At 42.7% G+C, this 18,632-nt stretch overlaps 1 protein-coding gene across 2 annotated transcripts in view; it reads right to left on the minus strand.

The window, feature by feature from the left end:
• Positions 1–18,632, minus strand: part of hmcn2 (hemicentin 2) — a 39,071-nt gene that overhangs the window by 10,695 nt on the left and 9,744 nt on the right. For both annotated transcript variants that reach the window (XM_037258555.1, XM_037258554.1), the window contains exons 13-55: positions 18,233–18,360; positions 17,150–17,263; positions 16,919–17,077; positions 16,655–16,849; positions 16,105–16,200; positions 15,878–16,005; positions 15,654–15,798; positions 15,216–15,328; positions 14,097–14,256; positions 13,871–14,030; positions 11,646–11,773; positions 11,237–11,488; positions 10,708–10,791; positions 9,229–9,420; positions 9,023–9,153; positions 8,731–8,875; positions 8,216–8,342; positions 7,978–8,135; positions 7,527–7,805; positions 7,311–7,447; positions 7,031–7,181; positions 6,730–6,948; positions 6,543–6,656; positions 6,282–6,469; positions 6,103–6,199; positions 5,822–5,983; positions 5,057–5,170; positions 4,678–4,874; positions 4,483–4,564; positions 4,266–4,397; positions 4,057–4,200; positions 3,781–3,940; positions 3,256–3,380; positions 2,997–3,180; positions 2,816–2,913; positions 2,417–2,695; positions 2,136–2,326; positions 1,586–1,667; positions 1,317–1,453; positions 1,075–1,216; positions 857–1,001; positions 261–388; positions 27–183 (exon numbers count right to left, since the gene is read on the minus strand). In XM_037258555.1, coding sequence (XP_037114450.1) covers positions 27–183; positions 261–388; positions 857–1,001; positions 1,075–1,216; positions 1,317–1,453; positions 1,586–1,667; positions 2,136–2,326; positions 2,417–2,695; positions 2,816–2,913; positions 2,997–3,180; positions 3,256–3,380; positions 3,781–3,940; positions 4,057–4,200; positions 4,266–4,397; positions 4,483–4,564; positions 4,678–4,874; positions 5,057–5,170; positions 5,822–5,983; positions 6,103–6,199; positions 6,282–6,469; positions 6,543–6,656; positions 6,730–6,948; positions 7,031–7,181; positions 7,311–7,447; positions 7,527–7,805; positions 7,978–8,135; positions 8,216–8,342; positions 8,731–8,875; positions 9,023–9,153; positions 9,229–9,420; positions 10,708–10,791; positions 11,237–11,488; positions 11,646–11,773; positions 13,871–14,030; positions 14,097–14,256; positions 15,216–15,328; positions 15,654–15,798; positions 15,878–16,005; positions 16,105–16,200; positions 16,655–16,849; positions 16,919–17,077; positions 17,150–17,263; positions 18,233–18,360 — 6,459 coding nt within the window. The remainder of the gene's footprint in view (positions 1–26; positions 184–260; positions 389–856; positions 1,002–1,074; positions 1,217–1,316; positions 1,454–1,585; positions 1,668–2,135; positions 2,327–2,416; positions 2,696–2,815; positions 2,914–2,996; positions 3,181–3,255; positions 3,381–3,780; positions 3,941–4,056; positions 4,201–4,265; positions 4,398–4,482; positions 4,565–4,677; positions 4,875–5,056; positions 5,171–5,821; positions 5,984–6,102; positions 6,200–6,281; positions 6,470–6,542; positions 6,657–6,729; positions 6,949–7,030; positions 7,182–7,310; positions 7,448–7,526; positions 7,806–7,977; positions 8,136–8,215; positions 8,343–8,730; positions 8,876–9,022; positions 9,154–9,228; positions 9,421–10,707; positions 10,792–11,236; positions 11,489–11,645; positions 11,774–13,870; positions 14,031–14,096; positions 14,257–15,215; positions 15,329–15,653; positions 15,799–15,877; positions 16,006–16,104; positions 16,201–16,654; positions 16,850–16,918; positions 17,078–17,149; positions 17,264–18,232; positions 18,361–18,632) is intronic.

Here is an 18,632-nt window from a genome sequence, read left to right on the forward strand (position 1 = left end):
TGTGATACACAAAACGGTGTATTTACCTGTATGCATTAGACTGATGGCTACTATCAAGAGGGGAGCCATTCCTTTTCCAGGACACTTTAGGAGGAGGTATGCCTGTTGTCTCACAGCTCAGGACAGCTCTGATGCCTGTGGTTACTGTTGTGTTGAACGGGCCAGGACTGATTGAAGGACCCACTAATGGAACACAGAGCAGATCCAACATGTTGACCACAATCACATTGATTTATAATTTACAGTTTTGCTCTGTTTACCAAACACTCTGAGATCGATTCCCCGGTGGTCCGAGCCTGCCTGGTTTGATACCGTGCAGTGGTAGCGGCCAGCATCACTTAGCTGAACTCCGTGCACACGTAAGGAGCCTTCTGGTAGCACGGTGTACCTGAAATATTTTACATACTGATTCATCTTCATAAAATACATCCAATGGGATTCTGATGTTCTCCATGAATCATCATTTAGTGACAAAGACAAATCGGTTGGTTGATTTAATACACGCTGTGATTGCAACTCAATTTTAGTATGAATATAAATTCTTGAAAACGTGTGAATTGTATTGTTGATTGAAAAAGCTTCTAAAAATGCTTTTCATTTGTGCTGCAAATTAAAATTCATGAATATGCTTCAAATTAAATTAATCCGTCAAAATTGGCAGTCTGACTGACTTTGCTTTTTAGGTACTGAACATTAAATGGCATCTCCTATAGAATCACTTGGAGGAAGTACATTACATGGTTTATTAGAAGAATGAACTTCACCTGAACTGATGTGGAACAAGCTTAAAAAATGATGTTCTGTGAAATTGGAAAATGTGTCCTTTTAACCACGTTAAAAGAAAATAAAGACCTACTTGTTGTTATCGTGGGTTATGGGGAAGCCATCTTTTCTCCACATAATTGTTGGAGACGTGCCATCTTCAACTTCACAAGGCAAAATTGCATCCTGGCCTATATGAGCTGTGACCACTGCGGTGCTCTCCTTAATCACTGGTGGCACTGAGAGGCAGACGTATGATTGGAGTCAATATGTCAAAACAGTTTTAACCATGTCTGTTAAAGAGCAAATTACAGAGAATCTCCACAATGAAGAAGAGACTGGTGCTTCCTGCCATGTTGGTCACCACACAACTGTACTGGCCACTGTCCTCTGGTCTGACGTCCTGTATTTCAAGGTACTGGCCTCCTGCGAGCCGCTGAATGCGGCCACCCAGCTAATTGGACAGAAGGTTGGCAGCAAAGTAGACAATTTATGCGAGTTACAGATGTTCTTTGACTTCATTAGCTGTTTGTGAAAGTTTTCACATCCTGTACCTGCATCTGGACCTCATCCTTGTACCAGTCAATATCAGGAGGGGGGTCACTGTCAGCCAGGCACTCCAGGGTCAGATGTCCATTAACTGGCACTGACAATGTTCTAACATCTTCAGAGCCAAGAAGGGTCGGTGGGACTGAAGTATGAACAAGGTTTGTATAATCACATACTAATTCTGACGGCATCGCTTTGTGTAGTTGAAAGAATGTTCGACTGATTACACACAAATTACACTGTGCTCCTTAGAAATAGATTTTTTTTCTCTTACCTTGTACTCGAACCCAATAGTTTCTTCCATCCTCTCCGGCTGAGCTGCTGGCCAAGCAGGTGTACAGACCTGCATCCTCAACCTTGAAGAAGGCACATGCGGCATGTCATGTTGACATTTTGACAGTCTCAGATTTATATTCAATGCTTTTTTTGTTTGTTTATAGTGTATTGTACTGGAAAGAAATCAGATGCATCATACTACATTGTCTACAATGAGTGATGAGAATGATGACTGACATTTTTATATCTTCCAATGTGTGACCAATTCTAGCAAACAATTGAATTAATAATAATAATTCATTAAATTTGTATAGCGTTTTTCAAAAACCCAAAGACGCTTGAATTCAGCTCTCAACTCTTTTTAATTGCAAATACCTGCTGAGCTTTGAGATTTTTTAATCCTCTTTTTAAAACATTTAATTCTCAGAGCCATTCTCTAGCTTTAAGCTTAGTAGGTGCAATTATGATACATTTTACATATTTTGACAACAAAGCATTACACGGCAGATACACTGTAGCTTTAGTTGCTGTTAGATGCTGTTATCTACCTGAATTTTGCTGATACTAAGAATGTGTCCATCCTCCTGAATGATGTCGTTTCCTTCCAGTGGACGACCGTCCTTGAGCCAGCTAAGGGTAGGGGGTGGTACTCCCTCTGCAGAGCACTCCAACTCCAGAGGGCTGTTTACTGCAATCGTCAGCTCCAGTGGGTCATCAGATTCGTATATCTTTGGAGGCTCTGGATCAGAATAAAAGTTGTTTTGTCATAAAGTGTTCATACCGGGATAAAACAAAGTTTCAGTTTTACAATACACTTGAAGTTTTTTACCAAGAATGGTAAGATTAAAACTCTTTGTGCTGCTTCCAGCTTGGTTGCTAGCAACACAGCTGTAGAGGCCTGCCTCCGAAGGTGCCACATCAGGCAGCTGCAGCCGCGTCTCCTGTCCATCCAACAGCAGGTTCCGATGAAGTGATAGCGGCTGGCCGTCTTTCATCCAAGTCAACGTTGGAGGAGGAACACCACGGGCCTCACAGGTAAGAGTTACTAACGATCCTTGCACAACTGTCACCGGTTCTACAGGTTCCACATGATCCACACCAGGAGGCACTGTAGAACATGTGTGACACACCTGAATCCAAAATGCTACAAATAATGCTTTTTCAAAATTGATGGAAAATAATGAGTTAGTGCGAGTTGCATCGTTTTTATGCATTAAACATCAACTACCTTGGACCTGAACGTCATAGCTAAGTTCAGCAAGACCAGCTCGGCTGCGAGCTATGCATGTGTAAACGCCAGCATCTGACAACTGCACGGGAGAAATCCTAAATGAGACAAAGGGACAGTCAGTATTTCTTCTAACCATAATTTTACAACGTATACACAGAAATCAACAATACAGACGGACCTAAGTACGGAGTCACCAGAAACTAGGCGTGTATGGGGTGATAAAAGTAGAGGTTGTCCATTCTTGAGCCAGCTGATCTGAGGTGGAGGATCTCCATCAGCACGACACTCAAGAGTCACAGCACTGTCCTGTACGGCCTGTAACACTTTGGGTTCGGTGGTCTCGCCCAAGATGGATGGTCGTACTGTGACCAGAAAAAAAGTCAAACAATAACATGTAATTTGATCAAAAAGCACAACAGTAGAATGTTAAAACTGACCAAGGACAAAGAGAGTGTAGATCTTGCTCTCCTGACCAGCAGGGCTGACAGCCAAACAGGTATATGTTCCAGAATCCTCAGGACTAAGGCCTAGTAATGTCAATGTGCTGCCATCGGGCGTCACACTGGTAAAAAACAAGAACAAAAAAAGTGGACATGCTATGAACACCAGAACAACATTTTCATCATTATCATCACCTCCCCAAGTCTTTCTCACGGTCAAATATATGGCTGTCTGTTGCACTAACTTCCATTTAGCATACAAGCTACTGAACATCTGTATGCCAGCTGCTATTAATGTTCCCCATGAATGCACCATCAACAAATCCCTACACATTCATCTCTTATGTTTATAAACATTAGAGCTAATGATTTTCAATATAATCCCCAAACCTTTGGGGAATGTCAAAGTGACTATTGTAAAACAAATCGAGCTACTTTGCAAATACAAATAATCGAGTATGACTATGACCTCATACAATGCATTATTGTTCTATTAGCAAATATGGACTGGAAACAACTTACGCAATGTGACGAGTATCGGAACCTTCCAAAGTCAAGCCGTCTTTGAGCCAGCTAACGTGAGGTGTGGGGTTTCCAGCTGCTCTGCACTCAAGTGTTATCTCTTCACCCATGGGTGCACTAACTTCAGATGGATGATCAGAGTCCAGAATAGTAGGTGACACTACAGAGGAAAAAGACAACTGGTCAACTCAAACAATAGTTTCTTCTTTCTTGGATAACACATTTTAAATGAGAATCGATCGTCATTTATTTCAGTTAATAGACATCATTCTTTACCCTGCACTGTGAGAATATAGTCCTTTTGTTCCTGTCCTTCACTGTTCTTGGCAACACATGTGTAAGTTCCGGCATGAGACAGAGTAAGAGGCCCCAACTCAAGGCGGTTCCCTCGGATAGACCACTGCCACTGCAGGCTACTCTCTGGAAACAAATACAATATCATGTTACACTCCTATAGTATTTATATTTCTTTATCATGGTCTTACCGATAGGTGTTCCATCTTTGAGCCATGTTATGCTTGGAACAGGGACTCCCGAGGCCTCACACCGAAGTGATACAAGAGAGCCCAGGGTGTAGTTTAGGGCCTCCGAGAGAGGCTCATCGAGGACAGGTGGAACTGTAAATTTATATTTGCACTGTAGTTTAAACACTGTCACCACTCTTGGTTCACTACTGTTGTGCATGACACGAGATATTCTCACCGTAAACTGCGAGTCGGAAAGTTCTGTCTACCTGGCCAGCCACATTGGATACTTTGCAAGTATAGGTGCCACCGTCTGCCATCTGGGAGTAAAGACATTTCCAAATTATGGATTTCGTGTGCGAGCGTAGCGTAGAATGATGGAATGGCTTTGGAGTTAGCAAAGTTGTGTTTGAAAGCTTAAAGTTTTCCTGACCTGAACTCCTGTGATCTCCAGTTGGTGGTGATCTGTCTTCAGTCCATTCCCTGGAACTAGTTGGAGTCCATTTTTATACCATGTGACCTCAGGCTCAGGGACACCATGGGCTTCGCATTGCAGGGTTACAGAAGAGCCGAGCTGCGGGGTCACCACATCTGACTCGGCATCAAGACGAGACTTCAGGGTGGGCAGGACTGTTGGTTTGCATTTAGAATGAGAACATGATCTCATTGTGTGATTCATTTCAACTTGTCATGAGTCACTTTTAAGCTACGCATTCTCTGTCACAGCTGTGATAAACTGTTTTTTTTTTGCTGAGACAATGCTTTGAAATGTAATCATCTGTGTATGACGCTGACGTGTGCAGATGGCTCACCATAAACACTGAGGAGTAGACTCTTCTGGTCCTGGCCAGCTGAATTAGAGGCCGTGCACACGTATTGTCCTGCATCCTCCAGTCTTGCCCGGGGCAGCTGTAGCATTTGGCCACCTATGAAGTAGGAATGGCAACATATCAAATCTACTTTTAAAATACTTGCATTGTCTGGACTGCCTGTCCACCCATCAATTTGGAAATGAAACTACAAAATAATTCAACTGTCGTTTAAGTCACTTTCACATCATTGTCAAATTTCCCTGAATTACATTGGATAATTGTGTCCTTCAATATAAGCTGCACATTCCACTGATATAGTGCTGATGTAATCAGGGTGGGGAGCAAAGTGGGATGTCCGCTGCATGCACCACCTTTACGGATGCGCACACTAACTGACAAGTGTAATTCAGCGGCTCTGCGAGGGAAGCTCCTATGCTGTCAATAATCAAAGCTGGCACTTGTGAATGCTTTGCAGCTCAGCCACCCAGAGCTCCACCTCACACTGCCATAGTAACAAAATCTATACTCAACAATCTATATTGAATCATCATGCATTAATTCTTGAGCTTTGGGATGTTCTGACACAGGCACAGATGTTCTGTCACAGATATCATACAAAGACACCAGAGAACTGTTTAAAGTTCCATAATAATATCCTTTAAAGAAAAAAAAGCAAAGGAATAACAAAGACCATAACAGCATACTGTATGACAAACATGCAGTTGGGTCATCGTTATTGAAGGTTTGTTGTGTCCTAGATCTAACCTGGCAATAGGTGGATACCGCTACTAAAGCGGATGATCTGCCCATCTTTGGTCCAAGTGATTTCTGGTGGAGGGTATGCTTGTACATCACACAGCAATGACACCATATGACCCTCAGTCACACTCAGCTCCTCCTCTTTAGGGCCTAATATTCTCGGTGGTACTATGACAAAAAAATACATACTGTAGATGTGAGTCGAGTCAAAAATACTCAGCAATGATAGAATAGACAGTCAATGAAAATAAATCCAACAACACAAGAACAACATATATTTTCTTTACCTTGAACAGTTAGACTGAAGAGCTTCTCAACTGACCCGACCTTGTTTTCTGCTGTACACAAGTATCCAGCCATGTCTGAAACCTGCACACTGAGGAGCTATATAAAATGATGAAAGTTATTGCAAAACACATCAGGTCATATTTCAATTTATTGGCTCAGTGGAACAACACTGCTTTACCTGCAGTTGTGTCCTGTCCTCACTGATGAGATGCTGTGAGTCCGTGTCAACTGGCTGTCCATCTCTAGACCACGAGATAGCTGGAGTTGGATGTCCAGTTACATCACAATGAAGGGCCACAGTGCTGTTGACCACTGCTCCTATTTCCTCCATAAACTCCTCAGATGCCCCCATGATCACAGGTGATACTGCCAATTCCAAATAATGCAATGGATTGTTTTTTTTATCATGCAACAAAATTAGACAAGCGTTCATGCTTACCCAAGACCTCCAATTCAAAATGCAAATGATCCTCTCCAGCTTCATTGACGGCCTCGCATGTGTACCTTCCTGCATCCTCTTTCTGAACTCGAGCAATTTGTAACACCTGTCCACCTGAGAAAACCAAGATGAGCAATTTGGTCTTTAGTCATCAAATATGAGCTCACATAATGACCTCTAATCTGACCTGGCAGTAATATTGCTCCGTCAGCGCTGGTGAGCTTCTGTCCATCTTTGTACCAATTGAGCTTGGGGGGTGGTATGGCGTTACTTTCGCAGGAGAGGCTGATGGGATGGCCAAGGATTACTTCCCGCTTGGCTACCATGTCCTCATTCTCCTCATCCTCTCTGTCCTCCACACCCCAGGCTGCTTCTCTGTTAGTCACGCGATGGAAGACCGGAGGAACTAAAAGGTGATGCCAAGTTTCTACTAGTTTAGAGCCTTGTTCAACTGGCGTATGATAAAACTTTGATACGGCTTAACGCACCTTGTACGGCAACATGGAAGTATCTTTTGTCTTCTCCTGCCGAGTTGGTGACCACGCATGTGTACTGACCTTCATGGGACAGCATTGCATTCTCTAGCTGCAGGAAGGCCCCACTCACCAAAATGCCAACATGGTTGTTTCCTGTCAACGGCTAAAGGATAAAAATAATTGACTTAGATCCCAGGATATGCTATTGCATATAGAAGCGATGAACATTGTGAGTTTGTGCTGTAAAACATCTGAGCTAATTGTAATCTTGGAAACGCTGTGTCTCACTAACCTGCCCATCTTTGAACCAGGCAACCTTGGGCTCAGGGAAACCTTTAGCAAGGCAGGAGAGAGTTAAACTGTCATTGATTCGTACTTTCTTTTCCCGAGTGCCGATAGATGCTGGGTCCCCGTCGATTTGTGGGGGTACTTGAGAGGAAAGAAAAGCAGAATGAGATGCATCGTTGGACAACCAATTTGGCCTCAAACACATGAAAATGCGCCTTACCTAGAACACTAAGAGAATAGTGCTTGACAGCAGTGCCAGCTGGATTGGAAGCCCGGCACGTATAAAGGCCTGTGCTGTCCCCTTGTGCTGAGCCCACCCTTAAAGCCTGCCCACCTTGCGTGTATGTCAATTGGGCGCTCGACACAATGGGCTGGTTGTCTTTCAACCAGGTGATGCTCGGCATGGGTGAACCTTCTACATCACAGAGAAGGACTATCGGGAAGCCCAGCACCACTGTCACATTTGAGGTCTCACCAGGACCCTTAATTGTTGGAGGAGCTGCACAGAAAGCAGACCGTTCATGCACAGAAAAATTTGAAGTATTTATACCTAAAACAACACTGTTACCAAAACACTTTTGAGACTATAATCTCATCCCCAATAGTAATTGTTTAATAACTTTCATTACTTTTTTCTCTCATAATTATGAGCAAGGAAAGAAAATGAAAACCTTGCACTGTTAGTCTGAACTGCCGTAGCTGTGTCCCCGCATTGTTGCTGGCCAAACACTGGTAAAGTCCTTGATCTCTCAGCCGGGCTGATTTCACTTTCAGCACCTGGCCATCCTCCAGGAACTCCACATGTGGATCTCCATCACGGGATAGCACCCTGAGAACAGGAAAGACCGATACAGTATATCATATCCTTGGAGTGGATGCTGAAATAAACGTCTGAAAAACGATGCATACTCTCCGTCGCGACTCCATTCCACTCTGGGTGCTGGGCGCCCACTAACTCTGCACTGAAACTCCACCTCCTGGCCAAGGACGGCTGTTATATCTTGGAGTTTGGATGTTCCTGAGATCACTGGTGGAGCTGCAACAATTTGTTAACACACAATATGGTGTTACTTACTCAACACTGAACGCATGTAAATTCATAAAACGTGATATTTTAGCAGCCTTACAATACACCATACATAAATGTAATCCCATTATGGATGGATAGTGCAGTTCTACTGCGACTACTGCCACAATAATACATTGGTAGGCGTGCATGAGTAAAGCTCTAAAAATGTAAATAAAATTGGAATATTTATCTTTTTACAAACATAATTTATAATACAACACTTGTATGTGGAATTGATATCATTAGATTGTGAAGCTGTGCTTATGGCAGGAATGATCTAAGCGATATTTTTCCACTGACAAATGTCAGTGACGCCACTTAACAAATAGGCGGGATTATTGCATTGTGAGCTCACCTTGCACCACAATATGATATTCCCTTCGTGCTTCTCCAGCTGAGTTATGAGCGGTGCAAGCAAACATTCCTGCGTGTTCTGGCTGGACTCTGTAGATTTTAAGCAGTCGGTTCCCATTTTGCAGATACAGCCCAGGACTGTCAACCTGGACAGAAAGAAAGTCACCCGACTGTCCCTTGCGTCATCTTGTAGTTACAACGAAGACCACATGATGGCATTGAAAAATCACTTATGACTTGGGTATATTAACACGCAGGTCCAGTTCAATGGGACACTCGCGTCACAAACTCACAAGATGACCATCTTTAGTCCAGGTAATTGTCGGGGAAGGAATACCAAAGGCATCACAGCCAAGAGTGAGAGGCTGCTTTAAGGTCACAGTAAGGTTATGTGCTTGACCATCCTCTTGGATTTCAGGAGGAACTGAAATAACACAGGACAACAGAAGATTTGTGTTGAACTTTGTACTTCCCAATAGAAATGGGGATGAGGTCTTACCATTCACTTTCAATCTGGTCTTCCTATCCACAGAGCCCGCCTCATTGGTTGCCACACATTTGAAGTCGCCACTGTGACTGGCAGAAGCTCTGCTAATTATAAGAGCTCCATCCCTCGTCACAGAAAACTCTGATTGTCCAGGATGTATCTCCAGGCCATTCTTGAACCAGCGCACCTTTGGTGGTGGAGAACCTTCAAGGCAGAAATACATGAGGTTTAATATAAGTCTCTGGGGGGGCGGGGGGGACAAGCCCGAGCTAAAAAACAAACAAACAGCAAAACAAAACACGCATCTCCATGTTAGAGAGCACGGCAGGCGTGTTAAAAATGGGTTCAGTTTACTTTCACTGTCAGATTGGAATTTCAAGGGCACCGTGAGAGAAAAAAAAGCCAACCAATATGTAGAATCAAGGTTTGTTGAAAGATTGGGCTTCGTGTTATCGAGATTTATTACCTACGACAAGTGTTAAGTAGTAAGAGTAGTTCAAAGTTATGACGCTCAAGCTTCGGAAACTCAAACAGATGTTTTCCACAGAGAAGTGGGCACAAAGGAAGAAGCTAGAAGTGGTAAAAGAAGACTACAAAATGTGGAATGAGGAAAAGGTGAAAGGGGGGGTTGTCGCGTCAAACACAAATTCATAACTATTGAGAGCAGAGCGCAGTATAGACCGGTTGGGTCTGTCTCTACAGAGGTGTTGTGTAGAGAAATGGCACCTTTGCTCAAATCCCCCAAATTATTCCCACGGGTCATTCAGGAAAAAAAAACAGTGATTTTATCATCTGGTGTCTTTCTAGACACATGTTTACAATTAAGGAGCTCTGAAGCAAATATATCTCATTGTTGGAAGGAAATGCAAACAGATGTTTCGTTTTACACGTTAGACCTCATTTAATTGACTCTTGAATTTATTTGCAGTGGTCGACTTCGACTGATTGATATCCACCATGTGTTTCTGAAATGATTACCTCTTTTAAAAGTAATGCTATTGTTGGTGAATTTATAACTCCCCTGGGTGTTTATAACAAACTGGGTTGCATCTTCCTCATGAAGGAAGTTATATGGAGAACAACTTGGAGTGGGGATTCTTATTTCCTGCAGCCAATTGTCTCGCTTTCACAAGCTCGGGGAATAACGGCATACGTGGTGGTGTTTTGTAATCAGAATACCCAAAATATGTAACTCTATGGAGCGGGAGATTGACAGTTGGATGAGTGCGGCATCTGCAGTCATTATCGGTCAGTGCTGGTGAAGGAGCTGAGCTGAGACGAAGCTCTTGGTTTACCGATTGATCTACTTTATACTCTCACCTACGGTCAGGAGCTGTGGTTGGTGTGGATGGATGAGAGTGATCAAGTTACTTTCTTATGTTATGGCATTTGGATTACATTTCAAAGTACATTTTAACAGTCCATTTCTAAAATGACCCTCCTAACCCTGTGAGTTTGTGAGAGGAGAATTTTCATTCATTTTATTGTTACCTTCAGCGGGGCAAGGGATGACTACCTTGCTGTTACTTATTTTCTCCATGATGGAATCTCCTGGTTCGGCAAAAGATGGGGCCTCTGTGGGGATAAAAATTTGGTTATATACAGAATCAAAAGACTGAGAAAGGGTTGCAAAACCAAAATGGTATCACGGTATACCAAGGTTTCAAATCACACATTTGGTTTCTCTCCAGAACCCAAATGTCAAATGAATCATCAATTACAGAACATAGTATATTCATCCGAACTACCCGCATATTCATTGGAACAAACATTAATCAAAAATGGTTTTCAAATATGATAGGTTTCAGCTTCATGGGCAAAAAAATGACTTGCAACATTCGACTCTCTTGGTGGCCCAATAAAATGTGATCTGGGACATATTTTGAGGTTGGAAAATGTGGCACTAGACACTTTTAACTTCATTACACTTTTTAAATATATACTATGAGTTAATGGAGGCGAAAATGATTTTTTTTTAACTCAAGCCATAAAAGGGTAGTATTAAGTTTCAAAAATTCACCAAGAATTTCCAGCATGATCTCCAAAGTCTCCTGTCCAGCACTGTTACGAGCCACGCACTGGTAAGTTCCTTTGTCAGCTTGGCTGACCTGCTGGATCCTAAGAGGTGACGTCTCCTTGATCCCAACTGGAAGTCCATTGTGAAACCAATTGACCTCTGGGCTTGGCTCCCCCTGGACCACACATGGGAGCGTGACTGTTTGTCCCACCAGAGCTTTCAGTAGAGGGGGTGCAGGCTGAATCCTGGGCTTGGCTGAGGACAGAAGAGCAACCTTAAACATACATTTTATCATACCTAATGATAATTTTACCAGTCTAGAGAGAAGTGATGTTTAATTATGAATTCTACCAGCATGAAAGTGTTCTCAACAAAATATTTCTGACTTCTTACTAATGCCCTACAAAGTTACCTTGGATGCGTAAATTGTAACTTAAGGACACATTGCCGGCTGGATTCTCAGCAGTACAAGTGTACAGTTTGCTATCAATGAGGCGTACATCAGTTATCTTCAGCGAGCCAGAGGGCAAAACGGTGAACCTGGGGAATGTTGGGGGCGGCAAAGAAATGACACAAAAAACAAGTAATGACTCAATGAAGATCTGCATTTATAAAAAGGACATTTTTCTAATTGAAAGAAATAAAATCCTCAAATTCTCCTATTTTTGCAAGACATGTGGAAGACTAATAAGACATTTTCCTGTTTAAAACAAATATTTTTCCTTGAATGACGCTTTTTTTCAAGTACATTTGTTACCCTAAAATATATCAAGTGATTTTTTTCACGGGCTGCATTGTAGTTATAGCTTCTTTCGGAGGGCCATTATGACTGTCAACCCAAATAAATGTATGAGCACCTCATATTATATACAGTAAAAGCTACAAAACAAACTGACAAATAACTCGTTTTCAAATCAGACGAGTAAAAACTGGTCAAATATTTAAAAAAATATATATATTATTAAAAGTGAAGACAATTTGCAATTCTAGTAATGACACAAATTTGATGCACAATTTGTCATCGCGGGTCACATAAAATGATGTGGCAGGCCATATCTGGCTCCCGGGCCTTGAGTTTGACACCTGTGTCCTAAGGCGACCCAAAATTCGTAGAAAATGGATTAGAAATATTTCGTGAACTGATGAAAGGATTTTTTTTCATTGTTTGGAGCCCTGAGAAAACCAGTGAGAGTCTGAATGGTGACTGTGTGCCGCCCTGAATGATAAATGTAAGATCTAAAAAAAGAAAGCACTCAGTGGAATGCAGACTTCCTCCAGGGTCGAGTGATCTCCCCTGAGTTGTTACCATTGTGCAAGGTAATTACGGCGTAAAAGGGTAGCCAGAGTTTAAATTGATGAAGTCACCCTGGGAAAGGTCACAGACATGCCAACGTCAATAGAATATTACTGTGTGTTAAGTATATCACTCTTCACGATGGCCTCACGTGTGATTTGAGTTAAAGAAAGGCCTGACCGTGATGCTAGACGTACATCACTGGGACATCTGCTCAAGAAGAACTGGTGCCAATGTAGCCATTAGTTCGCCTGTCAAGAGACGAACATAAAGTATGCTTCGTAGCTAAAACATGCCCAGCTGTTTAATGTTTCAAGGGAGTGAAATGCTGCTTAGTAACTTGAAAAGAGTTTGTGTTCATCTGAACAGCATCAAAGTAGAGTTGTATAAATGCAAAATACACACAAATGTAAACAGACCTCTCCCAGTCATGGTAGATAAGTGTTTTTGCTAGGCAACTGAATTACAACAATAAAGTGTTTATTTCAGTGGAAAGCAAAAATGGCTTGTTACTCCATGCTGTGGCTTATCACAGTTAACCCAAGTCCTCCAAGTGCGTGATGAAAAGCAGTGACATTTGAGGCGCCAAGTGACGGTGCTTTGAGCAAAATGTTGCTTTTCAGGGTTACGCAAGCTTAAGCACACAGGATGAGACTGCCTATTCGCTCTCACCCATCCATCAGTGCCCACATTAGTGTACATTGTCTGATACAAAGATTAACTTGTGAAGTGTCAGGTCTTAAAACACCAGACCGCGAGAGTTGTGTCTTCACCATTCACATTGGATGGATGGAAATCTACCCAACCCACTAATTGACATGACGCAACAATCAGCACCCTGCTTGCTTCTTCTGACCTGTACAGCCTGCACATGTCTGAAGTGGCTCTGTTTGCAGAGCATGGGCCCGTGTGGGGGTTGTTCGCACAGACATGTTATACTCATCAGACAGAACTAGTAAAGAGTCAGCATCTTTTATTGCTAACGCACCCCAGGGATTCCCATCTTCAGGCAGACAGGGCTTGTATCTCCTTTTTGTCAGTTAGTTTTCTTCCCCTCTTCCCGGCATCCCCCACACTACCACCCACATTTCCTTTCTTCAGAGAAGCCACTCTGCATTTGTGTCACCACTGCAGCTTTCGGCTCCCTCGTCATCCCGCTGGTCTGGCCACACATGACTGTGAGCCACGCAGGACCAGATGTTCCACCTCAATTTAGCTAGTAAGTCAAGACGACACACAGACAGGCCCCCAGGCGTAGATCAGACGTAAGGCACGGTGAGCACCTTTATCTTTCACCACGCATGACATTGTTGCCACAGTCATGTAAAAAGCCTTCCACTTACCCTGCTGTGACAGGGGGGATGGGTTGGCCATTTCTGTTCCACGTGACCAGTGGTGTCGGACTCCCTTGGGCCTCACAAGGTAGAATTACCTCTGTTCCCACCTCTGCAGCCACTTTTACTATGTTGTCATGGTCACTCACACCCATTATCTTGGGTATTGCTAGAAAAAGGGAAACTGTGAGTGATACTTCGGGTAAACTGCTGTGTCGGGGTTTATTTGCCTTACTGTTGACACTGAGCTGGATTTCTCGACTAGCGTAACCCACAGAACTAGTGGCGGTACAGATGTAGATTCCTGCATCGTCAGTGGTGGGGTGAGGGATGTGGAGGTATCCATTGGGGTCAGCTTGAAGCGAGGAGCTGTCACGAGGTAGAGGTTGCCTTCCCTGAAGCAACAAACAGCAAGTGTTAAAACCACTATGGCTCTCCTCCACACATGACAAACTGAGACACCGTCATATATTTTACTGAGATACCAATTATATTGTACCAACACGTGTGCGCAGATGTTAAATTATATTGCACCAACGTGTGTGCAGCATGGTCGAACAAGTGGTAGTATATCTGCCTCACGGTCAAAGCGTTGAATCTCATTCTGGGTTGAATCTCAACTCAGGGAAAACGTGTATACTCCATTCAAAAGGGTCCAATATGAGTTTTAGACTCAGAAACTTTGACTGTGAGGCAAATGTGCTAGCCACATACGCCACAGTGATCAAAACACTTAAATAATAAAATACAATTGATAAGATTTAGTCGAATGGAGTTAAAGAATGTCATATGAACTAGAACTTGGCAATGAAAGAAGGAAACCTACAGCAACAAATTGCTATTTGATATGTTGGGAATATGTCATCCATTTGTTCCATCCTTTTCTATATGGCTTATCCTGTTCAAGGCCAGTGGCTGGATAAACTCTAGCAGACTTAAGGCAAAAGGCAGAAGCGCTGGACAAATCCCCAGTCAACTGTAGGGAGTTTGTGAATAATTCATTGAATGGCAAAGAGCAGCTTACTTCAAAGTTCATGCAGTGCAACATGGTCAAGCAATTAACAAAATACAGTCAATGTTCTCACAGAACAAGATTGAATAACTCTCTGCAAAATGCTGCAAAAATACATTACTAACAAATACTATGGGTGACTCCTTGAGCTCACCTTACCAATTACGTTTAATTGAGCGCTTTGGTTAAATATATTGTAAGTAGAAAGTCAGCAGCCCGGTGCTGAATTCCTATCTCCAGGCACTATGATGTCTTATTTTTATCAGAAAGGCTAGCAAGGGACGTGTGAATCAAAGTCAGGAATACATGCCACCAGAATAACAGAAAACATCAAACTCCCACCTTGGACCAGACCACAACCGGCTTAGGAACCCCACTGGTCTCACATGATAATGTGATGGCTAGACCTTCGTTAGCTATGTAGCGGTAGGGCCCGCCGTTGATCTCTGGGGGCACTGTGAAGAAGAAAAAGAAAGTAGGTCACAAAGCACAGCTGACTATTTGCTTGGGCCTCACAAATCTCACCGGCCTTAGAAGGCAAACTCTATCGGCACTCCAGGCATTTATTCATTACAAACTGATGAACCATAATCTGTCTTGTCTGTCATTATCGTCTTATGAGCAAAATGACCCCACTGCTCAAAGCATGTAACAAATTGAAGCCTCTCACAATGACGGCAGCAGGTGGTCAATCCCCTGAATTACAGTTGTTTCTGTAATGACTTTGCTTCAAATCTTCTCAAGTGCAAGAAGAGGGTGTGAAAGCGGAAGACGACTTACCATGGACCTCCAAGCTCACTGTGATGTTCATTGAGCCTGCTACGTTCACTGCTGTGCAAACATATGTGCCAGAATCCTCTGGGACAGCTCTTTCAATGTACAAACTACCATCACTCCTCACAAACATTCTCCCGTTCAATTGAACCTTGGCGGAGTAACAAAAACAGATGTCACACAATAAAGAAAATGTACACAGTAATCATTTTTTCACAATTAGATCTTACATGTTTCCCATTTCGTGACCACTGTCTCTCTGGGAGTGGGATTCCATCCAGCAGCATACATGGGATACTCAGGGACTGCCCGATGCCAGTGGTAATGACAGGGGCACCTTGAGCTAAGAGTGGGGGCTCTGCAATTGTATGAATCAAGTAGTAGCCAGTTCAAGCATTTGCACTTTGTAGGTATACAGTCAGAAACAATTGCTCAGTCACAAACAAAGGAAGCCTACCCAGTCCAGTGACACTAACTCTGGCCTCAGCTTTAATGGTTCCAAACTGGTTTTGGGCTTCACAGGTGTAGAGCCCTTCGTCATCCAGCCAGATACCTGTCGTAAATTTGAACATGAAAGATGCTTCAAACCTAGCAACGGAGCATCCTCAGCATCACAAGCAGAAACAATATAAATTATGTCAGCACGTCAATAACAAGTGATCTTATCTTATCTTACTGGGCTGTAATTAGGAGTTAAAAATAGAAACGAACAGGATTGATGGTTTGGCTGTGCTGTCAGCTTGGTGACAAACACGGCCTACACAGTCTTGCTGGGAGATGAACATGTTTTTCAGCTCAACTTAAACACCTTAAATAAATGCAGGTTACTAAAAAATAGTCACGACATGCCATTGACAAGGATTATTGTACTGTCAATGATATTTTGTTTTGTTTGCTGACGAATAGCTTGTACAATATTTGACAGGCCAGTTCAAGGGAATCGTCAAGTTCTTTAAATGATGCAGACCAAAGCTCAGGATCGGGTCAATGCATTATGGGTAACTCACTCTCAATCAGAAGGAATCCATTCTCCAGTTGCCTTTTTCTGCTGTGATTGTCTGTCCTTGGGAGAATGTGTCTGCCATCTTGAGTGTACCAAGACACAGTTGGTTGCGGGAAACCTCGAGCCACACAGGGAAGGGTGATGTTTTCCCCTACATTAGCCGCCATGTCAACCGGTGCCTCAGAGAACAAAGGTCCCACTGTGGTGCGATAAGTGGTAAGAGATCCATTTCCTTGTAATTGACTTGACTTAGGCAATCTGGTCTTACCTCCAACCTGCAGAGTGACTGTGCCAGATGAGGTCCCAGCAGGACTGCTGGCCACACAGCTGTATTGACCAGCATCTACTTCCTGTACTCCTCCAATGTGCAGGGTCCCACGGTGGACATCTTGCTGAACAAAGGGGGCGGAGCCCACCTCAAGTTTCCCTGGAAATACACAATGAACTTGAGCTCCAATTTGTCTTTGGCATTTCGATGTATTAAAGCAATGAGTGTTACCTTTAAACCAATGGACAAGAGGAGTGGGCGTTCCACTGGCCTGACACTCCAGAGTAGCATCATCCCCAACAGCTACAAGTAGGACCTGCTGCACCACTGTTATGATAGGCACCTCTGAAGGAAAAGAGCAAGATTTAGATTTGCTGTTTTGTTTCTTGTTTTTTAGCGGAGCAGCACTTGGTCACAAACCACACACCGTGCGGATGGAGTTTTCCCCCCACCCGCTTTATCAGCCCACATGTCTCCAAAGTACTTCTCTCTACCTCTGGCTCTGCTTTGGGTCTCCCAACCACTTGACTCCCTCGTCCAATCTCAAATCACATTGGTAACCTTCATAAACTTGCACACAACTGAACATTACAGAAATGTTACTGTAAGCTTGCTTCATTCTTCAATTATTGTGCATACCATAAGAGAGCCCTGTTCACCAACAGTGGTAAAAGTATCTGTTTTAAATTAAGGAAATACATTTTTCTAAAATAAAAATAAATGTTATTCTGTTGTAAATGTTAAACTTTCATTCATCCTTTTTTTATTTTGAAACAAAAACAAAAAGTACAGGGCGTTCCCAAGGTCAGCTACATCACTGATAAAGTGATAAACTGATCATTTAAATAAATATCTCCCTGAAGTCAACACAATTTGAAATAGATTCCTTATGAAGCAACACATAAAAAACAAAAAAGCAGATAAACAGTCGGCCAATAATCAAAAGTCCCAAAAGTTCTGCAATCTACACTGTTGTAAAACGATGAAGAGTTCACTGCAATGAATATCGATGTCAACACAGCCACATACAATTTACAATGCTCTCACTGCCCTGTCAGATCAATATTGTCAAAAAAACGGACATTTAGAAACAGTAATGGCAAGTCAGTGGTCTGGTTTCTTTGTGACATCTGATAGCCATGAGTGAAATTCAAAATTTAACTCAATAAATGCGGGTAAAACAAGGAAAGTATCATTTTATGTGAGACAATGCTAAAATAATCTGCTTGAGAAGCATTATTAAAATAATTCTTAGAATCGAAAACACAGTGAGGGAATTATTCTTAGTAACAGACGGAAGATATAATTAGATACCTGCATAAGTAAGAAAGACAGACTGTGAGGCAGTCCCAGCCACGTTGCTTGCCAGACATGTGTAATTCCCAGCATCCTCTGGGACAGCCCCTGTTATGGTCACAACTCCTCGCTCGTGTAGACTCAACCTGCATCAGGTAATTGGAAGAATTCACAAAGCAGTCTTGCACTGATTACATGTGCAGATGTACTAAAAAACGAACATTAGTGCAAAGAATTTGTGTTTCTCTTGTGTATCAAGTAATTTATTTTTGCCTCAATAAGCACATAAACAGCATTTGGCAAAACAATCTTTATACCAGAACAATGATTCAAACAGGATGTGGCAATTTCTTGTTGTAGCTCGAGTGGAATGTAATGAGTCCTTTGTGCCGGAGGTGTTGAGTGGGTTGAGAGTCCT

This window comes from Syngnathus acus, chromosome 9 (genome assembly GCF_901709675.1).
Source record: "Syngnathus acus chromosome 9, fSynAcu1.2, whole genome shotgun sequence".
NCBI lineage: Eukaryota > Metazoa > Chordata > Actinopteri > Syngnathiformes > Syngnathidae > Syngnathus > Syngnathus acus.